This window comes from Strix uralensis, chromosome 1 (genome assembly GCF_047716275.1).
Source record: "Strix uralensis isolate ZFMK-TIS-50842 chromosome 1, bStrUra1, whole genome shotgun sequence".
Classification (NCBI taxonomy): Eukaryota; Metazoa; Chordata; class Aves; order Strigiformes; family Strigidae; genus Strix; species Strix uralensis.
In genome coordinates this window covers 150654501-150677124 of record NC_133972.1, presented here as the reverse complement: position 1 = coordinate 150677124, position 22624 = coordinate 150654501, and the positions used below count along the sequence as shown (strand labels likewise).

Genomic DNA, 22624 nt, shown 5'->3' with positions numbered 1-22624 from the left:
TGCTCCTACCAGCTGTACACCCAGCCCTCTCCTGGCTGCTTTGGGGGGAACATATTTTCAGGCTCCAGTGCTGCAGGGAGTCCTGGAAGTTCATTCAACTATCTTGACCAGCCTTTGTACTACCACAGGCTGTCTAAATTACAGGCGAGTGCAGTGTGGAAACCAGAGTTTAGTTAAACCGGTGTTAAGTCCTTAGGGGCAGTTTACAAAGCCCACCTGATTTTGTGGCAGGCATCTTCTCGCCACCAGTGCTCCAACTCACACCTGTATGAGAACAGTCCCTGGGGGTCCCTGAGGAGAAGGAATAATGCACTGCCCAAAACCCCGATTTCTCCTCTCATGGCCCCTGAACAGCATCTATCATTGCCATGAGGAGCAATTCAGGGCACCTCTGCTGCTGCCTGGCAGAGGAAACCCCTCAAAACTAGGCTTTAAAATAAAGTCACCTTCCTAACCCTCTTTATTGTGGCTGGGACACCGTAATGTTTTTGGGGGGTTGCGAGGATGTTTAGCCAGCGAACTGTATGATGGTAGGACGGGGGTTTCTTGAGCGTCTCTGGGAGGTTGTCTACTACAATGAGGCCCTGATCCTCTATTGATCTTGATGCTATTAGAAAAAACAATATTAATAGCAGGGTTAAAGTTGAGAGCCTGGGGAGCTGCTACTTTTCACAGCTTGCGACTGAAACTGTGTAAGTGTGCTTTACAGCGCATTCTCTCATCTGCAATTTCCTGTTACTGAAACCTGAAGAATTTCAGACAAACCAGGTTGCTGTCTGTAAGTGGCTGTGGGGCAAAGGCCGTTGAGCAGGGAAGGTCCCATGCCATTCCCTCACCTGAATCAGGACTTCACTGTGGAGCTTCTAGGGAAATTAACCTGTTGTGCCCCAGAGTTTAGGAAAACAACCAACTAACTGCAGGACAAGGTAGCATCAACCTACAGTTTGGCTGCTCTTTGGTGGCAGGTGTCCATGTGCACTCTCTTAACCGGTGGTACCTTGTAGCAAAAGCCAGGTATCTCCTCCCTTGTGGAAAGGGGAGGTGAATTTGTGTTTATGAGGGGGTTAAAGAATACATAAGAGCAGTTTCTTGGCAGTAGCTGAGACACTGAACTTTCACACCCCCTGTTTTCCCTGCAGTAACTTGTTCATCTGCTCATATCCTCACTTCCCATATGGAAAACCCTGTTGAAGCAAACAAACAAATGCTGCCTCTGTAGGGCTGGGTGAAAGCAGTGAGGTCCCCACCTACAGCCCTCGCTCCTGCACCATAATCCCCTTTCGTTTGGAGTTATTGTGTGATTTTAGGGAATGAGCCTGTTGTGTTCCCAGGAAAGGACAGGACCATGCATCTGCATCGCAGTCTAATTTTTCATTAAAAACTTTGTGTGTCTAGAGTTTGTTTTTTGTTTTAATTAGGCAAACGAGACTCAGAAACACGTGAGTTGCCCACAGCTGAACTACTGAAAAACTGTTAGGTAGTTTTGAATTTTTTTTAATGGGAGTTTGAAGATATGAATCATGACAAAGATATGGTTGTAACTTGGCAAGAACTTGACATATGATGGTATAAGCTACCACATGCCTCTTAATGCAGTGTTAATTTCAAGACCCACTTTTCTGTGAAATAAAACTAGATAATAATGGGTGAGTGGCAAAAGAAGACAGGGAGGATCTGACCTATTCACCCAGATTTGTTCTGCCATCTACTGAAATCCCTTCAAAAGTTTCCTTGTTTTCCTAGCGTTTCTCTGTTGTGGTCCATGCCCATGCATCTCCAGGACAGGATCAGGCCATCCTTTCCACTGTGGAGTGGGAAAAGGAAGCCACAACATGGAAATGAGAGACAGAGTCATGGGGTGCTTGTGTGGTTAAATGATTCATCCCAGCAGAACCAGCTCCTGGACTAAATCAGGGAAGGGTTTACATTGTACCCCAGCCAGGTGGCCTTGAAAGGGGTCTGAAGGCCAGGGCACCCTGCAGGCAGGAATGCTGCATTTGCATTGCCCTCGCAGGCAGCCTGAGCGTGCCTGGGGCTGGAGCTGCTCGTCAATCCCATCTGCCATCGCAGCTGGGCCTTGGGGCCTTCTAGAAGGACCCCTGAGGGTTTGCCTTCCCGCCACCCTCCTCGCCAGCCCAGCATGCAGGCAGACAGGGCAGCGTGCAGCTGGCACAGCATGGGGAGCCACATGGTTGCACTGGAAGTATTAATTAAGTATTAATTAGTGCCGTCCCCAGGACTGGCTTCAAGGGCACTCCAGCAGGCAGCCTGTGACCATAGGTGGTGCTGAGCTGCTCCCTTTCAGGTGATTTTGTCCTTTTTCTGCTGACGCACTGAATGCTGAGCATTGCTGCCCAGCTTAGCCTGGGGGGGCCCATGGGACCTGGGGAGGAGAGGGTGCCTCCGCGAACTGGGAGCATTCATCGTGCTTGCTGACTGTGAGCCCCAGATTAACATAATCCAGCTGTCTGCCTATGTTTATCAAACCAAAGAATTTACAAGGTTTGGATAAAAGGACCGTGATACAGCAACTGAAAGCACCTAAAGCACGTAACTTGTGCGGAAGATATCAAGCCTGTAGCAGCTGTGACCATTTCACACAGAGGCTCTAGCGCAAGCTCTCCCCGTGTGCTCAGCCTGGCACGTGGAGCGCAGGCTGCTTTGAACGCAGGCAAACTTGCATTAACATGATGGGAAGGAGCAGCTACATTCTAGTGCACCAGTGATCCATGAAAAATGGGTCACGGGGAGATTTAGAAACTGTACCTTTCAATCCCAGCCAAAGAGATACATCAAGACATGCTGACGTGAAGCCCAACTGACACACCTTGAGGCATCTTCAGTGCACTGAGTGGTAGTGACGCCAAAGGATGTCAGCTGGCAATATCAGAGACAATGCCTTGTAAATAATCTCCGAGGAAAAAAAGAAAAAAAGGTTTTACTTCCTCCTATGCTTGGAAACAGAAAAGCAATCAATCAGTCAATCAATCTCCTTCCCTCAGACAAGTGAACGGGTCTCCAAAATGCCCTAGCGTGTAGGAGAGCCCTCACAAGCATGCAGCAAGGGAGGTGCAGGTCAAGGCGCTGCCAGAGGAGTGGGAGTCTCGCAGCACTGCCTACAGCAAGGCACCACCGCCTACAGCAAGGCACCACCAGCACCGCCTGTGCCAGCAGGTCTCCTGCCGATCTGCACAGGGAAGGTGAAGTTTGCTCATTGCAAAGCCAGAAGTCTGGGGGATTTCTGCACAGAGGGAAAGCCAAAAGAGCGAGGGTTTGTAATCTTCTCCCAGCCGCGGCCCTCAGCCCTGTGAGGCGATGGAGCCACTCTCTGGATCCTACGAGAATTTCAGGGAAGCAGAAGTCCTGCTGCTCCCCTTCTCCTAACGGGAGGAGGGCAATGACAGATGGACCCCAAAGGCCTGGAGATTCACTCAGCCGCTCCCGAGCAGACCAGGGGCTGCTCAGCACCCTCCTCGATCTGCTTCTGCTGTGGCCTCGATGGAATCAGCGGCAGGATGGCTTGTGGGAGTGCTCCCCCAGCTCCCCAAATTCAAACCAGTTCTGTGGCAGCTGCCAGGCCCAGCTGCTGGGGTTAGCACTAGCCTGCATCTGACAAAGATGCCACCTCCAACTAGCTCAGCAAAGTCTGAGAGGAGACATCTGTCCATTCCCTGGGGCCACTGCATCTCCCAGCACAGCATGCGGGGTCTCCGCAAAGGCCATGCCGCCCGTGTGCCCATCTGCAGCCCTGCCTGCGTCTGGGCTGGGGACACGACCTGTTTGCACTCCCAGTGGCACAGCCGTGCTGGCAGGGCCCTGCTGCGTAAACCACTCACTTCAGGCTGAGCTTGGTGTTTTCCATATCAGTAAATATTTTTTAAAGTTTTTAAAGTCAACTGGCACTGCAAAGCTTTGTCCTGGTGCTGTCAGGGGAAGACGCCTTCCCAGGGAAGCTGGCCATTCCATGGCTCCGGCTCGGCCACGTGGCGATGAAAGTGCAAGGCCACTGCGCTGAGGAGTAAATGCTTTCGAGGTCCCACTTAGTCTGCTTAGCATGAATTCCTGTGCAGTATTTGAAAGTCACACCTAGGAAAGGGTGCTCAAGCCATCAATGGAAGCTCAGAGGAGGGGGAGCAGCCTACACTTCACGTTACCTTAATTCTGCAGATTTAGAAAAGATGTTTAATGTTCACAATGTAAATATTTTTGCATCTCTTGTTTGATAGACTAGAAGCTCTAGAAAAAGTTTCACAAACATCTGCATCTGGATTTTTGAAAATAGAGATTGAGTGTTTTATACGGATGTGATGCATTTATTTTGAATGTAATTAAACATTTTAAAATCTAAGTATTCCTCTCTTTAATAATTCAACAAAAATAACATTTTGGCTAGTAACCACCCTATTTTTACCATAATTACACCATTGCAAGTAGGAAAAAGAACTGATGAAATCTTCCATAATTAGGGAGGGAAAAAAATGCTGTGAGAACAGAAAGATACGCTGGAAACACAGTACGATATTAATATAAAAGCAACTAAATCCTTGTGTAAAGTCACTCTTCCACACATAAAGGACTATCTGCAGTTGCAGGTTTAGGAACATGGAGCGATTAGAGGCTCTGAGCCACCAGTGCAGCTTAGCTGACTAACTGCAAACTCAGTCTTGAAATTTTGGGGCCAGTACGTTGCTTTTTTCATTCACCTCAAACAGTTTTCTCCTCTTGACTTCCATGAGGGCCGTGGAGTTTGGGAGCTGCAGTGCTGCTGCAAAAAGTGCTCCCACCCTGAGCTGTCAGGGCTGCCACCGGCCGCCTGCGCCACCGATCCTGATGCTCCTGGGACCACACTGCTGGGTCTGTGACAGACCCAGCATGCTTAAAATGCTCTGAGTACATCTAGGGCACCTGCACTGATGCCTCCTGAGTGTCATGTGGCTGTGCCATCGGTTAGTGGAGAGGGCAAGGAAGGAACGGCAGCACATGAGAAGTACCAGGCAGGGAAAACAAGGTCTGGGTTAGTGAGGAGAGAGGAGCTTGTATAGCCTGGTGGCTGCAGGACAGATCAAGGCAACAAGTGGAAGCTTGGATGTTCAAAAACAGGGAACCAGAAAGTCTGAGTGAGGGAATTTGCTGAGGAAAAGACAGGTTGAAACACAGGATGTGACATGGGAAGGCAAAAAAGAAACATGAGGAAAAATGTAGGGAAGGAGATAGAGGGGAAACTAGGCAGGAGGCAGGGTGTAGTATAGGATGAGGCCAGCGTGAGAGAAGCAGCTCCTGAAGCAAACGTCCAGAAGCACAGCAGTGAGAAGAAAAGGGAAAAAGGAAGAGGGGGAAGTTCAATAAATAATGGGTTTTCACATGTTTTACTCAAATGGCTTAAATAGTGGGACCCTCAGCACCAGCCCTTCGCCCCAGCCAGACACAGCTGTGCCACATTCGTGGGTTGCTGCTGGGCTGTTCTCCTGTTTAGATCTGGTCTGTGCCTGTTCCTGAGGTGGTACCGGTACAAAGTTGGGCTTTGCCAGCAAAGCTGTGCTGGCATCGGGAATAGTCTGTGCTGGTCTGGAATAGCATGGCATGCTGTTGCTATGTAAGAGATGACCTCGTAGAAAAGTGTTATGCACACATAACTAGGCTGAGCTGCTCCGCCATCGGCTGCAGCATCCATTTCAGCAACTAATGTACAAAGAGCTCAGTTCTCAGATGCAACCTAAAGGACAATAATTTTTTAATCTCATTTGCACCCCAGAAATAGAGATTATTGACACATTATATCTTATTATCTGCTGTTTCTTCTCCCCAGCAGTTAGTCCTTCTCCCTGCTACCCCGCTGCAGCCGCTGCCTCTAACACAGAAAAAGGTGCAGAACGAACAGTGCCAGCACAGGAGAAAAATGGCAGTGCCGAAAATGAAGGGCAGCGGGAGAGAGAGGAACATGGGGAAGCAGGAGGCAGGTGTTTGGGAAGCTACAAGAAACTGCAGAAGTGCAGAGCTGCATGCTGTGGTCTGGGACTGAGCTCCAGAGGCAAGGAGGATACTTCACACAGACACAAACAGCAGTCACGGGGATATTAGTGTATTTAGTGTTTGCATTGTGAAAGTCAGGACGGCACTTTACGGTTATAAAAACCCTAGCCCTGCCCAAAAGATATCTTTACAGAACTTGTTTCTGTTCCCAACAGGTCTAAAACTAATGAACCATATGTGTATTTTAACATGTTCTTTATAGCTGTCTGAAATTTTCCAGGGAGAGACCATCTTTTAAAAAGTGAATGGAGTGTGTCAGTGCCATAGGCAAGTGTATTGATAGTAAAGAGAAATACTAAATCATCCTCCGACATTTTAAGATGATAGCTACTGGTTTAAATTTTAAAAACAGTCCAGGGACCAACTATTAGAGATACTTGTCACTGCCCCTCTTTAGCAATCTGGGCTTTGTTCTGGCTGCTGAACTTTCGATATCCTCAGAAGATAAATTTACAGTCTGTGTCTGCTCAGGGGGAAGATTATTAAACAAGCAACCCCAAACAATTAAATAAAACCTTAGCTATATGCAATCATTTTAATTTAGTCCTTTGATATTGTTCATCTGATTAAGTTCTTTCCAAACAAACTGCACATAGAACTTGGCCTAGGAGGAGCAGACTAAGCCCATATGTATCCTGACAGGGGTGTTTATTCGAACAGAGTTATCCCAGCCTTGCTGTGTGTACTTGGGGATGCAAAAGGGCCTGGGGACAGGAACTTGGAGAACAATAAGGATAGAGAAACTTAGAGGAAATAACCTACTGGGAGAACGGGAATGCCCTGGGAATAGTAAAACCAGTCAGACAGGAAGAAATGAGATATTGGGAAGATGCCCACGGAGAGGGAGCAAGAGATGCCCACGGAGAGAGGTTTGGAGAGGAGCAGTGTGGAGAGAGGAGCAGTTTGGACAGGGAAGACAGGGGCTGCCAGCACAGGGAGGGGAGGAAGGCAGTCCCAGGGGTGCAGCACCCCAGTGAGGGAAGGGATGCAAGTCACACGGGGTGAAGAGGAAGAAACCAGATGGCCCTTAAATAAACTTTTATTCGGAGGCCAGCAGACCAATATTTCTGGCTGCAGAAACATTTTTTTCCTTCCCCATCTTGCTGGACAGGAGCAGATGGAGAGATAGGCCTTGACCGCTTAAGAAATTCTGGCTGAGTTTGAGATGCCATGTCTGTCGCGTCTGTGGAAACTCACCTGGCTGCCTCGGAGCTCCCTGCCCCTGGCCCCAGGGTGAGCATGGTAGCCCTCTGCAGAGGCAGCAGATGGGTAGCAAGCAGCTGCAGGCAGTAATGCAGCCCTTTCTGCACCGACGGCCTGACTGCAGCCCAGGCGCTGCTGATTTTGACTTGCTACTCATTAACAGGGTTCAGGCAGTGCCGCAGGACCAACGAGGGTCAGGAATGGGGACACTGCAGCCGCTCAAGCTCTGTCAGCATCTGCTCCCCCTGGGCCTGCTGGGACCTGTGGCCTCCCCGTGGATGGACCATCCCGGAGCCCTAGCACCCTGCTAGGTGGGGCCCTCCCCGCTGAGCTGGGTGCAAGGGGACTGTTCTCCCCCCGGTCAGGTCTCCCTGAGCTGGAGTGGGGGGAGACTTTTCCCTACCATTCTAACCTGGTCCTTAGTAGTAGGAGCTGGGCAGGATGGGTGTCCCCAGCCTGGGAAAGAACAACTTTTGGGGTCCCAAACTACCCAAGACCCTGCAGGGAGGGTGCCAGGAGGGACAAGAGCAGTGGGGTGGCAGAGGAGGGGGTGCATGTCCAAGCCACCCTACACATATCAGGGAAGATGCCTCAGTGCTGGCACTAGGCCCTCTCAGAGGGGACCTGAGGCACTGGTGAGGGGCTCACAAGGGTGCCAAGGGAGGGGAGCCCAGGGGTCGGTGCCACCATCCTGCTCCCTGCATACTGGGTACGGGTACTGAGCGTGCAGCCTGTTGGGGTGGGCATGCCCGGCCGCCAAGAGGCACCCTAACCACGGGGCGACTGGGGTGGCGAGGGAAGGAGGGAGAAAGCGGGGGTCCCCCATGGTGAGGTGAGGGTCTCCCAGGAGGGGAAAATAATCCCTCTCCTCGGCGCCCCTCCGTCCACCCCCCGGGCTGTGGTAACCAGATGGGGGGGGGGGGGTGCTCCCCGCTGCCAGGGGCCCGCGGGGGGCCACGGATGAGCCCCAGGGCGGCGGGGGGGGGGGGGGGGGGGGGGGGCGCTATTTGCGCCTCGCTGTTTGCTTCCAGAGCTGCCGGGAAAGAATCGTCTTCTGCAGGATAAAGTCCCTGTCTACGCGGGTGAATTGCCTGTGTCCAAAGTCTACTGGCAGGAGGCTGGCTGCGGCAATCTCCGCGAGAGGGATGACTTTTACAATATATGGGCTGATTGCAAATAAGTTACTAATAAGCCGCTTTGGCGTAAGAACGGCTCTATGCATTATTTCCTAAGATCTGTTTATTTGCAAGTATTTCTTTCTTTCTTTCTTTCTCTTCTTAAAAAAAAAAAAATCGTTTGGGAAAATAAAAAAAAGTACAGAAGTTAATATTTAGACATTCATACTATTAAGTAATAGAGCTATAAACTCTCAAATACGGCACTTTCATTTTACTTAACAATAGATAACACAACAGCGACAGTGAAACAGGCCAAACAAAAGCGATCACCAAAATTGTTGTGACAGTACAATTACCCGGCTAGGAAATTTATTCAATATGCTTTACCATTGCATTGACACAGCAGGAAAAAAAAGCCCAAATGTTCAGAGAATAATACAACAAGGCAGGAGGTATTTGGAAAAAAAAAAGGGATTTATTTTGAAATACACTTTTAAGAGATACTTTTTGCCTTCCCGATTTGTTATCGATGTGCATCTGACACGACGATACAAAACAAACAAACGAAGAAAACCACATTCTGTACAGAGCTCTAAAATGAGCCGCGAGTATCTACAAGATGAGCTTTACGCCTGGGTGGGGGTTGGAGAGGGGCCCGATCCTGCAGTCCGCACTCTCTAAACGAGTTTCGCAGACGTGTGGTAGGAAAGCTTGGCCCCGAGTCTGCGTGTGTGTCTCCGTGTGTGTGTGTGTGCGTGTCTGTGAGTTCCTACAACACAGTCCTTGAGTAAAATGGGCAAGTTGGAGCTGCCGGAGCGGGCGCGGGTCCCTGGCTGCTCTAGAAGTCCTGCCGCGGGGTGTGAGTTAGACTGTGCCGCCGTAGATCACAGTTTCGCCTGAACACTTTGCCGCACTGCTCACAGTTGTAGGGCTTGATGTCTGTATGGGTAAGAAGGTGAGTTTTCAGATTACTTCTTTGATTAAAGGTTCTTCCACATGTGGGGCATTTGTGTGGAGATTCCTGTTCAGATTTGAAGCAAGCAAAGGATTAATCCTTCACAAACTGCCTGGTTTAACGTATTACTGCACTTTTTCTTATCGCAACGCACTACTTGAAATATCGGGGTTGGCCACGAACGAGAGCCACCGCGGGCGGACGGCACCCGTCTGCTCGCCCTCTCCTGCCCCAAAAGGGTTATTTGATAGTTCTCGGGCCGTGGCATTTTGCCCTCCTGGGGCGCAGGGAAAGCGGCCGCCGCGCCGCCCCCCTGCTCCGGGGCTGCCGCTGCCCGACGGCGGCCGCCACGGGCCCAGCGGGCGGGCAGGACGCTCCGCACCGCTCCGCACCTCTCCGCACCGCGCCGCCGGGCTTCCCCGCCGCCCTGCGCCTGCCGCCGCCGAGGCAGGGCTGGAGCCCTCAACGAAAAACGCCTCGAAGCGGCGGCGTGGACAAAACCAAAGCCGGGACTCGCTCCCCGCCGCCAACCGCGTCCCCGTCGGCTTTAAGCCCGTCTCCCGCGGCTGCCGGTTTTACGCGGGACGCCCGCGGCCGCGGAGATAACCGCCGGCCGCTTCCCTCCCCCGGGGAAGCACGGAGCCCCCAGGAGCCAGCGCCCCCTCGCTCCCCTCCCTCCGCACCGGAGCCCCGTGTCCCCGGCAGCCGCCGCCCCTGCCCGCGGCGGGCCGCGCCGGCTCCGCGCCGGCAGGACACCCGCGGAGGAGGCCGGGGAGCGCCGGGCTCACCTGCATGTGTAGGGTTTTGTGGACCGCCAGGGTCCTGGACTGGCAGAAGCCCTTCCCGCACTCCTGGCACTTGAAGGGTTTCTCTTTGGAATGGATGTACCTGGAAGGCAACCCGAGGGGTGAGCGGTGCTGCCGGCAGCGCGGAGCCCTCCCGGCCCCGCTCCCCCAAACCCGGCTCCCCTCAAACGCTCCCAACCCTGCTCCTCCTCCTCCCCGCCCCACCCCACCCCACCCCACCCCCCCGTATAATTCTGATTATGGTTAAACTCCTCTACCGGTTCAAAACTTTTACAATAATTCGTATCGAGGCGTGATTGCACTCTCTGGTGACAGATCGGGACAGCACCTGCTCCGCCGGCGGGACCCGAGCCCGCCTCCCCCGAAAGCAGCGCTGATCCTCCGCCCGGCGGCCGCGGGGTGCGGAGGTGGAGGGGAGCGAGCCGGGGAGCGCCCACCTGCGCCCCGTCCTCTTCCCCGCACCCTCCAGGCCGCGCTTCAGAAGCACAATAGCCCCGGGGGCTTCGCCCCAACGCGGGTGCCCGTCCCAGGCAGAGCGCGGGTCCTGGCTGCCCTCCACGGCCGCGGAGTCGGAGGGGGGGTTTCTGCTGCTGCCTTCCCGGCTCAGCCCAGAGCTCCCGCAGCGGCTCAGCCTCATCCGCGCCCCCCCCCGCCCCCGGTCCGGCCCCGGGGGCGGCGGTCCCTCACCGGTGGTCCCGCAGGTGGTCCTGCCTCCGGAACGCCTTGTGGCAGATGTCGCAGGTGTAGGGCCGCTCGTCCGTGTGGGTCCGCTCGTGGATGAGGAGGTTGTAGGACTTGGTGAAGTGCCTGCCGCAGAACTTGCAGATGAACTCCTTTTTCGTCTTGGAGGGCAGGCGGCCGCGGGAGGGCTTCCTGTCCGGGGACAGCTTGCTGATGCCCGAGAGGGGCGAGGCCAGTCCGGGGCTCAGCTTGGCGAGCTCCCCCACCTTGGGGGGGTCCTCCTGCGTGGCGGCCACGGCCAGGTTAGCAAAGTCAAAGCGGGGCCTGTCCTTGTGCAAGGCTGGGAGGACGTGGGCGATGGCTCCTTGCTTGGGGTGAAAGAGGTGCGTGGCGAAGGGGAGCGCGGGGAAAGGGAAGCGGGAGTCCACCAAGCCCTGGGCGGCCGCCATCTCCGTGATGGTGGAGCGGGTGATTTCATGCACATTGGGGTAGCCCAATGTCCAGTGGTTCATGTGCATGGTTTGCACGGCGCTGAGTCCATACAGACCTTGCAACTGGTCCACAGCTGCGGGGAAGGTGTTCACAGCCTGGAGGAAGGAGTAATTGGTGAGTTGCAGGGACGGGTGCAGCGGGATGGGGGCTGGCAGAGCCTTGCTTCCCATCTTCCCGGGGCGGGCGGGCGCAGGCCGGCGGTGCGGCTGGTGCCTCTGCTGGGCTTTCGAGACGGGGAGAAAATCCTGGGAAGGAAGAGGGAGAAAAGAGGGGAAAGAAACTTTTACTGAGAGCGGCGTGGTTCCCCTTAGCCGAGGCGAGCGCAGCGGCAGAGACAGGGAGGGAGGGCCAGGCACGGCTCCGGTGTGCTGCCGTGGTGCGGCCCCAGCGCCCCGCCGCAGCCCCGGCTCCCGTCCTCCGCCACCGACGCGATCGCTTCGAACGGAGAAGCTAAAGCGTAAAAAATTTTTTTATATTTCGCTTCCAGAAACACCCAGCCCAAGCTAAAATAAAAAGGAGGAAACCCAGCGCCGAGCCAGCCGAAGGCGCCACAGATACAAATTAAACGAATCGTGGAAAAAATACACCCGGAACGCAGCCGGGGCCGGCGCCCGGGCCGCTCTGCTCCCCTCCCCGCCGCCCCGCCACCGTCCCCCCGCAGGGCCCACCGCGGGGACCCCCGGGGCCGCCTCCCTCCGGCCCCCCGCGCCGACCTGACCCCCGGCGTCGCTCCCACCCTCCGCCCGGCCTCCCGCGGGCGCGGAGGCCCCGGCCCCGACCCCGACCCCTCCTGGCTGGGGCCTCTCCGGGAAGGAGCAGGGTGCTCAGGAGAGCCGAGGCAGGCCCGGGGGGCGGCGGGGGGGCTATAAACCCCGCATTTATCCCAGCTCGGGTGCTTATTTTTCTTCCTTCAACAACAAGTCATTTATCAAGATAACCGAGGGAGAGAAGAGGCGCTCCTGCCCCGCACGCACACCTCCTACCCAGCCCCCCGCGCCGCAGGTCCTAAATAAATCCACTTTGCGTCGAGATCCCTTCCAGATGGCCGGGGCCGCCCCACGCAGCCCGCCCGGGCCCGGGCGATCCCATCGGCGGCGAGGAAAGCGGCCGGTCTGGAGGCCTCCCCGGCCCGCCGGGAGCTACCCCCCAGCCGGCCGCCTCCAGCCCGCAGGGCCGGGAAGGGCGAGCGCAGCCCCGGCGGGACGGAGCCGGCCGGCCGAGCCCCCCGCACCCCCTCCGCCGCCCCCCAGCCGGGAGCTCCGCCGGGGCGGCGGGGCCGGGAGCTAATGAGCGGTGTGTGACTGTCAGAGGGTTTCACTCAGACCATTCAACCGAAACCGCCGGGCCCGCTTCTCCCGCCGCCCGGGGAGACCCCTCGGCGCCCCGGGGGAGACGCTCCCCTCCCGCGGGGCAGAGGGGCACCGGCGCGGGGGTCAAGACCCTGCCCCCTCTTTTTTTTTGTTTTCGGGGAGGGTTCACTTCCAGCAGTCAGGCGGCTGCCACGACCCAGAGGAGCGGCGAAAGCAAGCGCCGGGGTCTCTCCGGGCCTGTAAACAAGAGGTAGGGCCGAGGGTGCCCCAGCACCTCCTGGGATTTGGGTGGATGGACTGGTAACGCGTAGTTTCCAAAATAAACAAGGCAGCCCCCCCCCCATCCCAAACGAAAACCTCCCCCAAACAACAACAAAAATAAAGGAAACTCTCCGAGCGCAGAGCCCGCGCCCCGGGAGCGGCGTCCCTGCCCCTCCAGGCCGCCGCCGCCCTCCCCGGGGCCGCACGGCTCGGGCCGCTCCACAGGCACCGTGCAGCCTGCGGGCGGAAAGCGACGCTTCGATATTTTTCCTAAAATCCTTTTCCTCTCCGTTTGTGGCACCGCACTGAACTGGCCCTCCGGGGGAAAAAAACCAAAACAAACCAAAACAACAAACCAAAAACCAAACGGCAACGAGGTTGGGTGTGAATTGCAGTGTTACCCACCCCTGTTTTCGTTTTCCTTGAATCGTGGCTCTCCCGGATTTCCTTCGCTGCTGCTCAGTTTTTCTCGTTTGTGATTGTATCGAGACCGGGGACAGTGTTATCGATACGACCTATTATATATGGCGACCTTTTTTTTTTTTTTTTTTGGGGGGGGGGGGAGTGGTGGTGGTGGTTATATATAGAGACTTATTTTTAAAGATGTCGTAGTGTGAGTTCCTATTCGCTTTCCGCCAGAAACCGACACAGAGGCAATAAAATCGCTTTTCTCTGGCTGCTGCCGCGGCTCCTGCCTCCATCCCGGCTGGCTGCGGCGGGGATTCGGGGCACCGGCGATGAGCTACGGCCGGGGTAGGGACCGTATTTCTGCAGGGCAGAGCTTCGTCTTTTAGAGCCGCGTTGGACGGCTATGTGCGGGGATGTCACTGCACGGCGCTCGTTTTCGTGTCAAAGAACCAAGTTCGAAAAACTATCCCGAACACGAAATCCGTATTTTAACGCAGAAACTCTTAAAACCACGCTGTTGCCTGAACCCCGGTACATCTATTACTATTTGTACTCGGAGGTAACTTTATTAAAAACTATCCAAAAAGACTAGAAAGTGCCTTCGTGCGTGACTTTAAGACTACTTATCCTAAAGTGCGGGGGGGCAAGTCAACCAAAAACGGATGTTACTTAAACTTTGGCACTTCCTTTTCCCTTTCCATTCAGAGCGCCTAATTAAATTAAGCCCGGTGCCTGGGCAGTACGCCCCTCTCTACCTGCCCGCCTGCCGCCGACCTGCTGGCCCGGCCGGCGCTCCCCCTCCGCCGCGGCCGGGGCCGTGCCCCGAGGGCGCTGCTGCTGTTCCCGGGGCGCGGGTGGGCCCCGGGGCGGCTCCGCGCCCCGCCAGCCTCACCCGGAGCCGCGGCCGGCTCTGCCCGCGCAGCCAGGTCTAATTTCTACGGACCGAGGGCTTCTCCAGCGCGACCCGCGGGGCAGCCCCGCAGTCCACGCACGGACCGGCTCGTCCCCGCGAGGAATTCCGCGTGAAGGCCACCGGCCGCGCACTCCGAAAGGCCCCCGCCGCCCTGTCCCGCACCAGCGCGCTCGCGGCGTGCGGGGGGGACCCGCGCCCCGGCCGCCGCGGAGCTGCAAACTGAAAGTAAACCCGGAGGCGCCGCGCTCCCCGCCGAGGGGACGGTCCCGTCCCCCCACCGCCCCGGGGGGCCCGGCCGCGGCCCCACCGCCCCGCTCCCGCCGACGGCAGCGGCCAGGGCGGGCCGGGGCAGCCGCTTACCTACCGCAGCCGGCTGCTCCTCCCGGGGCACAGCCGAGGCGGAGGCCGCGGCACCTTCACGGAGACATTAGATCCACAGCGCGGGCGCTCAGCGGGGCCGGGGCCCGGCGGCGGCCGGCATGGTGCGGAGGGCTGGGCGGCGGCTGGGAGCTCTGGCTGCGGCGGTCCCGGGGCCCCCGGCATAGACCGCCGCCACCCGCCCGCAGCCTCCCGCCTTCGACCCCGGCGAGTCTCGGCGCGAGTCTGAGCCGCCCCCTGCCCGGTCCATCACATTTCAGCGGTGAGTGGCGTGGAGCGCTGTCCCCGCCCGCCCGCCGCCGCCGCCGGCCCACCCCGCGGCGCGCACAGCCCCGCGCTCGGGGCCGCGCCGCTCCGCCCCGACGGGACGGGACCGCCCCCGGCCCGGCCCGGCCCGGCCCGCCCCGCCGCGCCGGCCCCACTGTTTACTTGTGTTTGGGTAGCAACTGGGTTTTAAAGGGGCAGGACGCCCCCCGCCACCACCCCCCACCACCCCTCCCCCCCGCGTCACCTAAGGTGACTTCTCCCTCCGAGAGCGGCCCGCCGCCCCGCTGCCGGCCGCGGCCGCGGGGATTTGCGCGCTCCCTGCGCCCCAAGCGCCCGCCGTGCCCCGGCCAGCGCGACACACGCGGCTTGACTTGCTTAAATACCTAAAAGAGATCCCCCAAATCCAGACCGTGGGGGTTTTGCGGGCGCCCACCCCTCCGAGGGGACCTGCAGGAGCAGGTGACGCTCACGTCCGAAGGGCTCCGTGGCCGTCGCGTCGGGTCGCCCCATGGCCCGACACTTCAGCCATTCCGCTCTGCCCTTTAACTGAGATTTAGGCGCCTAAAGGCAGATTCAAAGGAGAACCTATGCGGAGGTATCCCCGTGCGCGGTGACTAAGCACACAATCCCTACCTGGAACGGGCAAATAGTTTCGAGAGCAGTTTCGATTTATTACCGGGGAATTTACTGCTAAATGGGGCCTCTGTGACCCTCTTCAAATTTCTTGATTAAAGCACTGTCTTCATTTTCGTCGTTCGCTGCAACACGATTAGTTGCATACAGCGAATTTGGGTTGAATTTTTATCTGTAACATTATCTTGTTCTGTGAATTACTTAAATCACATGCTTGGGGAATTTATTGTATAATCTGGGCTGGAGATTGGGGGTAGGCTTTGAGAAGTATAAAAAGATATCAGAAGAAATGGCATTTAAAACCAGCTTTGAAAAACTTTCTAGGTAGAGTCTGTATCGGTTCATTCGAGCCCGAGGAAGACAAGAGGACACAAGTGACGTCTGCGTCCGGATTTTTTTCTCCTTTTAGTATATAGGAGAAAAAAAAATTAATCAAGGAGGGGGAATAGGAGTCGGCAGAGGGAGGTTTGGAGGTGTCCCCTCGCAGGGCAGCGCAGCAAGAGGCTGGCGCTCGTTGGAGCCCGCGGCTGCCGCCGGCCGCCGAGCGCTCGGGCTGTTTTTCGTTTCTTTTCATAAAGTCCTGTTTCGAAAATGCCCTATTTTAAATCTCAGTAACCCCAAATAAATAGTATTTCTTCTCTTGAGCAGTGAGGACACCGAGGTTCATAGTTCCGGGGGAAGGAGCGATTCCCCCGGGCCGGGGGTGAGGCGGGTGCGGGCGGCGACGGGAGCCTGCGCGGGGCGAGGGCTGGGCGGCCGCGGCCGGGCTGGGGGGCTCCGGCCGGGCTGGGGGGCTCCGGCACGACGCGGCGGGGGGAGCCGCACGCCCCCGTTGTTTTGCTTTCTCGAGCGAGGCCGCTTGCTTCGGGAACGAAGCGGAAAGGGGACTCTAGAGTCGCATTTTTCGTCCCGCACTGCTGTTTTGCGGACGCCAAGGAGGATCCCCCCGGACACAAGGATTCGAGGGGGGGTGTTTTGGGAGAACCGTCATTTTTTACCCTTTACAGCAGTGAAAAATAAGTCGAACTTGGGGATCGGGGGGGGGGGGGGGAGGAAAACAACCCACAATCAAAACCACATAACACCCCCCCCCCCAAAACAACAACTACCTCCCCAAAACCCAAACGGACCAGGCAACGAAAAAGCCCTGGAGCAGAGGGAAGTGGGGAGGGGCACGGAGCGGGCAGAGCCGCTGCCCGCGCTCTTTGCTCCCCGGCCGCCCGCGGTACGTTTCGCCAGCGGACAGAGCCGCGCTCTCCCGGTGCCGGCAGCGCGGCGGCAGCCCCGCAGGTCTGCGCTGCCGGCAGCGCCCGGTGACCCCGGCCCGGCCCGGCCAGCAGGTGCGCGGCGAGAGCTGGCGGCGAGACCCGCCGGTACCGCCGGTACCGCCCGGCGCCTCCGCACCCGCCGGAGTTCGGGCTTGCTTGGCCGTCGAGGGGCTCCGCGGCAGCGGGCGCCCGTCGAGCAGGGGTGACACCACAGGGGGCACAGGCCGCCGGGTCCCGCCGGAGCCTCGCGCTTCCGCGTCCACCCCGGGCGGGCCCCTCCCGCCCCCACGGGCCTCCCTCCGCCGCCCGGTGCGCGGGCCGCCACCGACGGACACCCCGCGGCCTGCGGGGCACGGGGCGCTCCCGGGCGGGGCAGGTGCCGCGCTCCGCTTCGGCGGATCCCGCCGCCGCTGTGCCCTGGAGGGGCGAGGGGCAGGGCCAGGGGGCGCGGAGCGGCACGGAGCGGCGCGGGGGGGGCGGGGGGCGCCCCGAGCCCCGCGACAGGCGGCAGCGGCGGCCCGCGGTGTTGCAGCGCCCCCTGGAGGCCGGCGCGGCGCCTTGCCCGCTCCGCCGCCGCCGGCGGCCCCGGCCCGCTCGGGGCGCGTTGGGGCGGGCGGCCCGGCGGCACCCGGCGCGGAGCTCTCCCCGCGCCACCCGGGAGGCGGGGGCCGCGCTGCCCCGAGGAGCGGGGGGAGGCGGCGGAGCTTTCCGCGGGCGCCCGAGCGCGCACCCCGCGCCGCCGGCTCCCATCCGCGCGTCCCGCCGGTGCCGACACCGCCGCGGTCATCTCATCCTTCCCCCGCTCTCTCTTCAACACCCCCTCTCCCCAAAAAAAGTACATCCAGAGCGCTGGACTCCGTCCAGGGGAGCAGGGAGGCAGGCAGTGTTTGTTCGCGCTGCGAGGAACAGATTAAGGCAGCCCCTCCGCTGGCAGCGCAGCCTGCGGCAAACCTTGACCACTCGCCCCGTCCTGAGCACAAAACCGCACCGGAACACACACACGCACACACAAACACACACGTGCGCACACACACGCACACACACGCAATGAGGCCCCGCGGCTCGGCTCGGCGGCCCCTCCCGCGGAGCACCGTGCGCGGGCGCGGTGCGCGATGCACGCACGAAGCGGCTCGGACCTTGGCAAACCGGCGCTGTCAGGAGCGGGCGGCTGCGGGACTCACCCCCGCTACAACGAACGGGGCAAAATCCTCAGTGGGAGCCGGGGGTGCGCCCGCAGCCGGCGCCGGGAGGGGCGGCCGGCAGCGGGGTCGGCGCGGCCGGTGTTGCCGTAGCACCGACCCGCGGGGGTACCTGGGCCGGCTCCGGCTCGGACGGGGCCCCTCAGAAGGGGCCGGGAGCAGAGTCCCGCACAGGGCGCCCCGACGGCTCCCGCCGGCCGCCGGCTCGGGGAGCGCTGCCGCTGCGCGCAGGGCAGAGGTGCCGCTCGTCAGCGAGCGCGCCCGCGGACTCGGGCCCAGCCCCGGGCTGCCGCCCGCCGACGGACAGACCGGTGCTGCAAACGGCTCGGGCTACACACCGAGGACTTACTTAAATCTTTTTTAATTGTTATTTTTTTAAGGAAAACAGTGACCGCCCGTCGATCTGGCACCTGATTCCCGCTGGTGTTTCTTGGTGACTAAATCATCACCTACTTCACTCAGATTTATTGGGGTGGGATTTTTTGTTTTGTTTTTAATGTGCCAGTGGGGAAATGCCAAGGTTTGACAAGGGGGCGTAGGCGGCCGGAGGCGAGGCAGGCTCCGGGGGACACCGCCGAGGCAAGTCCCGCTCCGCATCTCCCTTTCCCCCGCTCAGAATCGGATCCCCGTAAAACATCGCCGCGACCAATTTCCATAAAAGAAGAAAGCAATTAAGCACACAACGACCTCAGCGGTCTGGGTCTCGCCCGCGTCTCCCACGGGCGCGCAAACCCCGCCACCCCCTCGCTCGCAGCACCTGCCCGCGGTCCCCGGCCGCGGGGCTGCCCCGGGGCAGCGGGGAGCGGGGCGAGCCCCTGCCCGCGGCACCGCCGGCTGCCCGCCCCGCACCTCCCCGGCGGGCAGCACCACGGCAGCCAGCCCGGCGGGCGCCCCCTCCCCGCCTTCCCCTCGGTAGGGAGCACCGAGCCCCAGGGCAGCTTCTGCTCTTCAGCCGCCGTGCCACGGCTCCCCCGCTCCCGGGAGCTCCCGGCCCCACGTCGGGACACGGCGGGCCTCACGGGCGCACCGGGAGAAGCGTCAACCCCCCCTTGGCCGAGGCCAGCTTTGCCGTTTGCGCGGCGGTGGGGACCCCCTCGTCCCGCGGAACTTGCGCGCTGTGCCGCGGTGCAATTGCGCGGTGCGGATGGGGCGAGGGAGGATGCGGCGACGGCCGCCGGCACCGCGGGGACCGGGGCGAGGACACCGCCCGCTGCGGTGCTGTCGCCTTGCCCCGACGGCGGGCTCCGGGCCCGGGAGAGCCGGGGCGGCCGCGGGGGCCTCTGTGGGCCGAAGGGTCGGTGGCGGGGACCGCGGAGGGGCCGCCCTGCCCCGGCCCGAGGGCGGCGATGCCCGTCTCCCGCCGGGAGAAGCTCGCTCCCTGCAGGCGTCCTGCCCCGGGGCGAGCCCACCCAGCGCAGCCCAAAGCCGGCGGCTTTCTCCCGCTCATCCCGGCCTGCCGCCTGCTGACCTCCTCGGGGAAGGCGGGGAGAAAAGCCCTCGATAAACGGACTTCTCTAGCCTAAAGCAGTCCTTCCCCCGCCATCGGCCACGAGATGTTTTTGTGGTGCCTGAAATGAGCAGCTGTCAAGACATGAAGAAATACAACGTGCCGTACCTTGTTAGAGTTTGGTTTAAGCAACCCTTTGGCTAAAGCCCTTCCTGCCGTCAGCGCTGAAACACTGAGCAGGGCTGTTGCCTACAGGCAGGGCTGGAAGCGCAGACACCCATCGCACACGAGTGGGCCCCTTTCCCACCGCTCCGTACCTCGCCGCCCCCCCGAGCAGAGGGTCCCCAGGGTGGCAGGCTTTGCTCCCTCTCCGGTGGCGGTATTTTACCTCTCTTGGCAGACGTGCCAAGTGACAGCCCGCACGGGCTGGTGAGCTCCGCTCCTGGGGAAAAGGGGGTCTCAGGCACTGCTGAAGTTCTGCAGCTGCCTCAGGCTGGAGGGATCATGAAGTTTGCAATGTCTGAGCCAACTGTTAGGGGGAAAATCTAAGAGAGATATTGTATAAAAGCAATAAATTGGTTTAAGAAATGCAGTTGTACACTTGGTTGCATGCCTCTAACTCACCTAGGACATGAGAACTCCAAGGCAGCAGAGAACGGGGCCCATACATCTTGTCCTGTGACGTATATTAAATAACTCCATTTCCTTTTAAGAACTTTCTATATCCCAGTGAATAACCTGATTTTCACAAATAAAATTAATACTATAGGGTGAAAGTCAGCAAACAACAGAAAAGCTCAGAGGGCTTTTTCCAGTTGTAAACATGCAGAATCCATATGGTCATTAGATACATCTGTGGGTTAAGCACTGATTTGTTTATGCAAGCCTGATGCTTACGATACTCTTAAACTGGGACTACTCTGTTGAATATATGTACACTGTAATCCCCTTTTACCTACCCTCTGCATGTATGTTTCCTGATTTCAGTATGCATTCTCGATGTGTAAACTGTGGCGAAGGGTATGTTATAAACCAGGATACTATAGAGCATTTCAGATATTTCCAGAGCATTACAAGCACGGTGCAAGCATATGCAAATCATCACTTACAGATGTGCACAATGTCTGTATTAATCTCTGCGTGTTTTTCCAGTTGTTTGTGGCATCTAATTCAAAGAAAAGGACAATAATGGATATTACGAAAAAGTACCAATTGTTCCCAGGCAGACTTGCCCCTAGAATCTCCAGACAAATATTACTGATGAAACCCTGCACTTCTTAATAACATCAAGGTCTTTTGAAATTAAGGTGTTGAAGATTCCTGAAATACAAGGAAGTCGAGGGCAAACTTACCGTGGTAAGGCATGTGAAAACTCTTAAAGGCACTGCCAAGGCTGAATACTACCCTGTATCTCTATTGGGTATTATCCAAAAAAGCACTTAAGTGCATGCTTAAGTTCATCACTACCCAGGGCAGTACCTAAGCAGGTGCTTCAATTTCTTTATATGCCAAAGTCACCTGCTGGATGTGTGTTTTACCATTGGTTTAAAAGATCTCCTGAATCAGGGCCATTATTTTCAGATTGCCTCCTGAAAATAAACAAATGAATAAAAGCTTATAAAAAAACCCAAAGCAGTTACCATTCTAGGCAAGATTTTTCATTGTGCCTGCTTTTGTGCCCTTTTCCATGAGTTAAGTTGTTGGCACTCAGTTGTCTGTTATGTTGTTTCTGCCTTAAATGCTGGTGTTTCCCTCAGCTTCTCGTGCTGCCACCTCATAGCACCACTGTGTGCACCATCCTGTTGGGTGAAAGGACAGTTGCTCCATCACGAAGTTTGTGGATGTGATGCTGATTGATACACCTTGGAGATTTTTCAGAGCAGAACAGTTTGGATCTAGCTTGTGGCATGGGAGAAGGAGCCCTTTTTCTCCATGAACTCTCCATAGCCACTGTGGATCAGGGCAAGATCACTCTGGAGTACAGAAAGGCTGCACAGTCAAAGCAACAGCTGGCTACAGGAACAGATCAGTTCAAGAATGTGAGCTGGGCAGGGACTAGTCAGAAGACTTTCTGGTAAAGAATATTCTTCTATCTCTCTTCCCCTTCCTTCTTCCCCTTCCTTCTTCCCCTTCCCCTTCCCCGTCATGGCAGACAGTCTCTGGTCTCTGGGTATCATGAGCCAGCAACAGACACAAAGCATGTAAACCCAGGACAAATCTGAGTTGGAATCCAGCAGTGGATTTCCACCTTCTTTGCTCACGGACTCCTGTTTTTGGTTCCTGTGGTGATACAGGTCCCTGGCATTCCACTTGCTCTCCTTAGTTCCCTCTCACAGACCCTGCAGAAGCATTTGAGGGACCTACACAAGCCGGTAAATAGTAGGATGAAAACTAGTGAATGGATGTTTCCCCTGTTTTGTCCATACTAGAGGGCATGGTCCATCTCATAAAGAATATCAATGAGTATTACAATCTGCCTTGTTTGCATTAACTATTTGACCTGCTCACCCTTGATAGGCTGGTGAAAATTATTAGTTGGTTATGCTATTCTTTCAAATGCCCCTTTGGGAACTGTTTCCAGGAAAAATGCAAATCCTATTCATTTCAGCACCAGAACCCATTTTCTCACCAGAGAAGTGCTGAAAGCTGAGGACCTTACACTGCAGCAGAAACAGAACTGGCTCAAGGCCTCTTATTTTCAGCTTTTCAGATCAGTGAATAGGGGAAAGAAGATACTGTCAGCCACACTACAAACTTTCTGATGATTACTGGTTGGTCAAATGCAACCAGGAGATTTTGAATTTCACTGTTGCCATGAGTCTGCCTGTCTCTGAACTGCTGGATGGAGCCCAGCTGCGCAGGTACAACACTGCTGTTTCGGGAGGCTGGGTGTGCGTGGACAGGAGCAGCAGAGACCCTGGGACAAGGAGTGCTTTGGAATGGCAACAGTGATGGAAGTGAGGATCAATAGTGTCTGTGAGACCTGGGGCTTTCAGGGAGCCTAGGACAGTGCCTATGGAGCATTGTGAGGAAGCCTCCATCATTAACAGAAATGCTCAGGATGGAAAAATCAAAGCTGATTATAATAAGTGAAGAAACATTTTCTGAATCCAAGAAAGGCCCACAAAAAGATTCATGAAGCCACCTGAAAGGATTCTTGAACAAAATGATCTTGTCCTTGAACTCTTTGTGAAACCTGAAAATAGAGAAGTCTCCGTGACTTTGGCCAGAGGGCTTTGCCCAGTGTGTCATGGT

At 57.2% G+C, this 22624-nt stretch overlaps 1 protein-coding gene across 3 annotated transcripts; it reads right to left on the bottom strand.

Annotated features, from left to right (window-relative positions):
• Nucleotides 1–8454: 8454 nt before the first annotated feature.
• Nucleotides 8455–14829, bottom strand: OSR2 (odd-skipped related transciption factor 2). Of its 3 annotated transcripts, none has more exons than XM_074894270.1 (4): nt 14538–14829; nt 10800–11530; nt 10095–10194; nt 8455–9372 (listed from the first exon to the last, which is right to left on the bottom strand). In XM_074894270.1, exons 2-4 carry the CDS (start codon nt 11453–11455, stop codon nt 9190–9192), a joined length of 939 nt encoding a protein of 312 aa, XP_074750371.1. In that variant the 5' UTR covers nt 11456–11530; nt 14538–14829; the 3' UTR covers nt 8455–9189. The 3 variants fall into 3 exon arrangements, with proteins under 3 accessions (XP_074750371.1, XP_074750362.1, XP_074750378.1); XM_074894261.1 differs by having other exon boundaries at nt 14542–14829; XM_074894277.1 differs by having other exon boundaries at nt 8455–9290; nt 14542–14829.
• Between the last annotated feature and the right edge of the window lie 7795 nt (nt 14830–22624).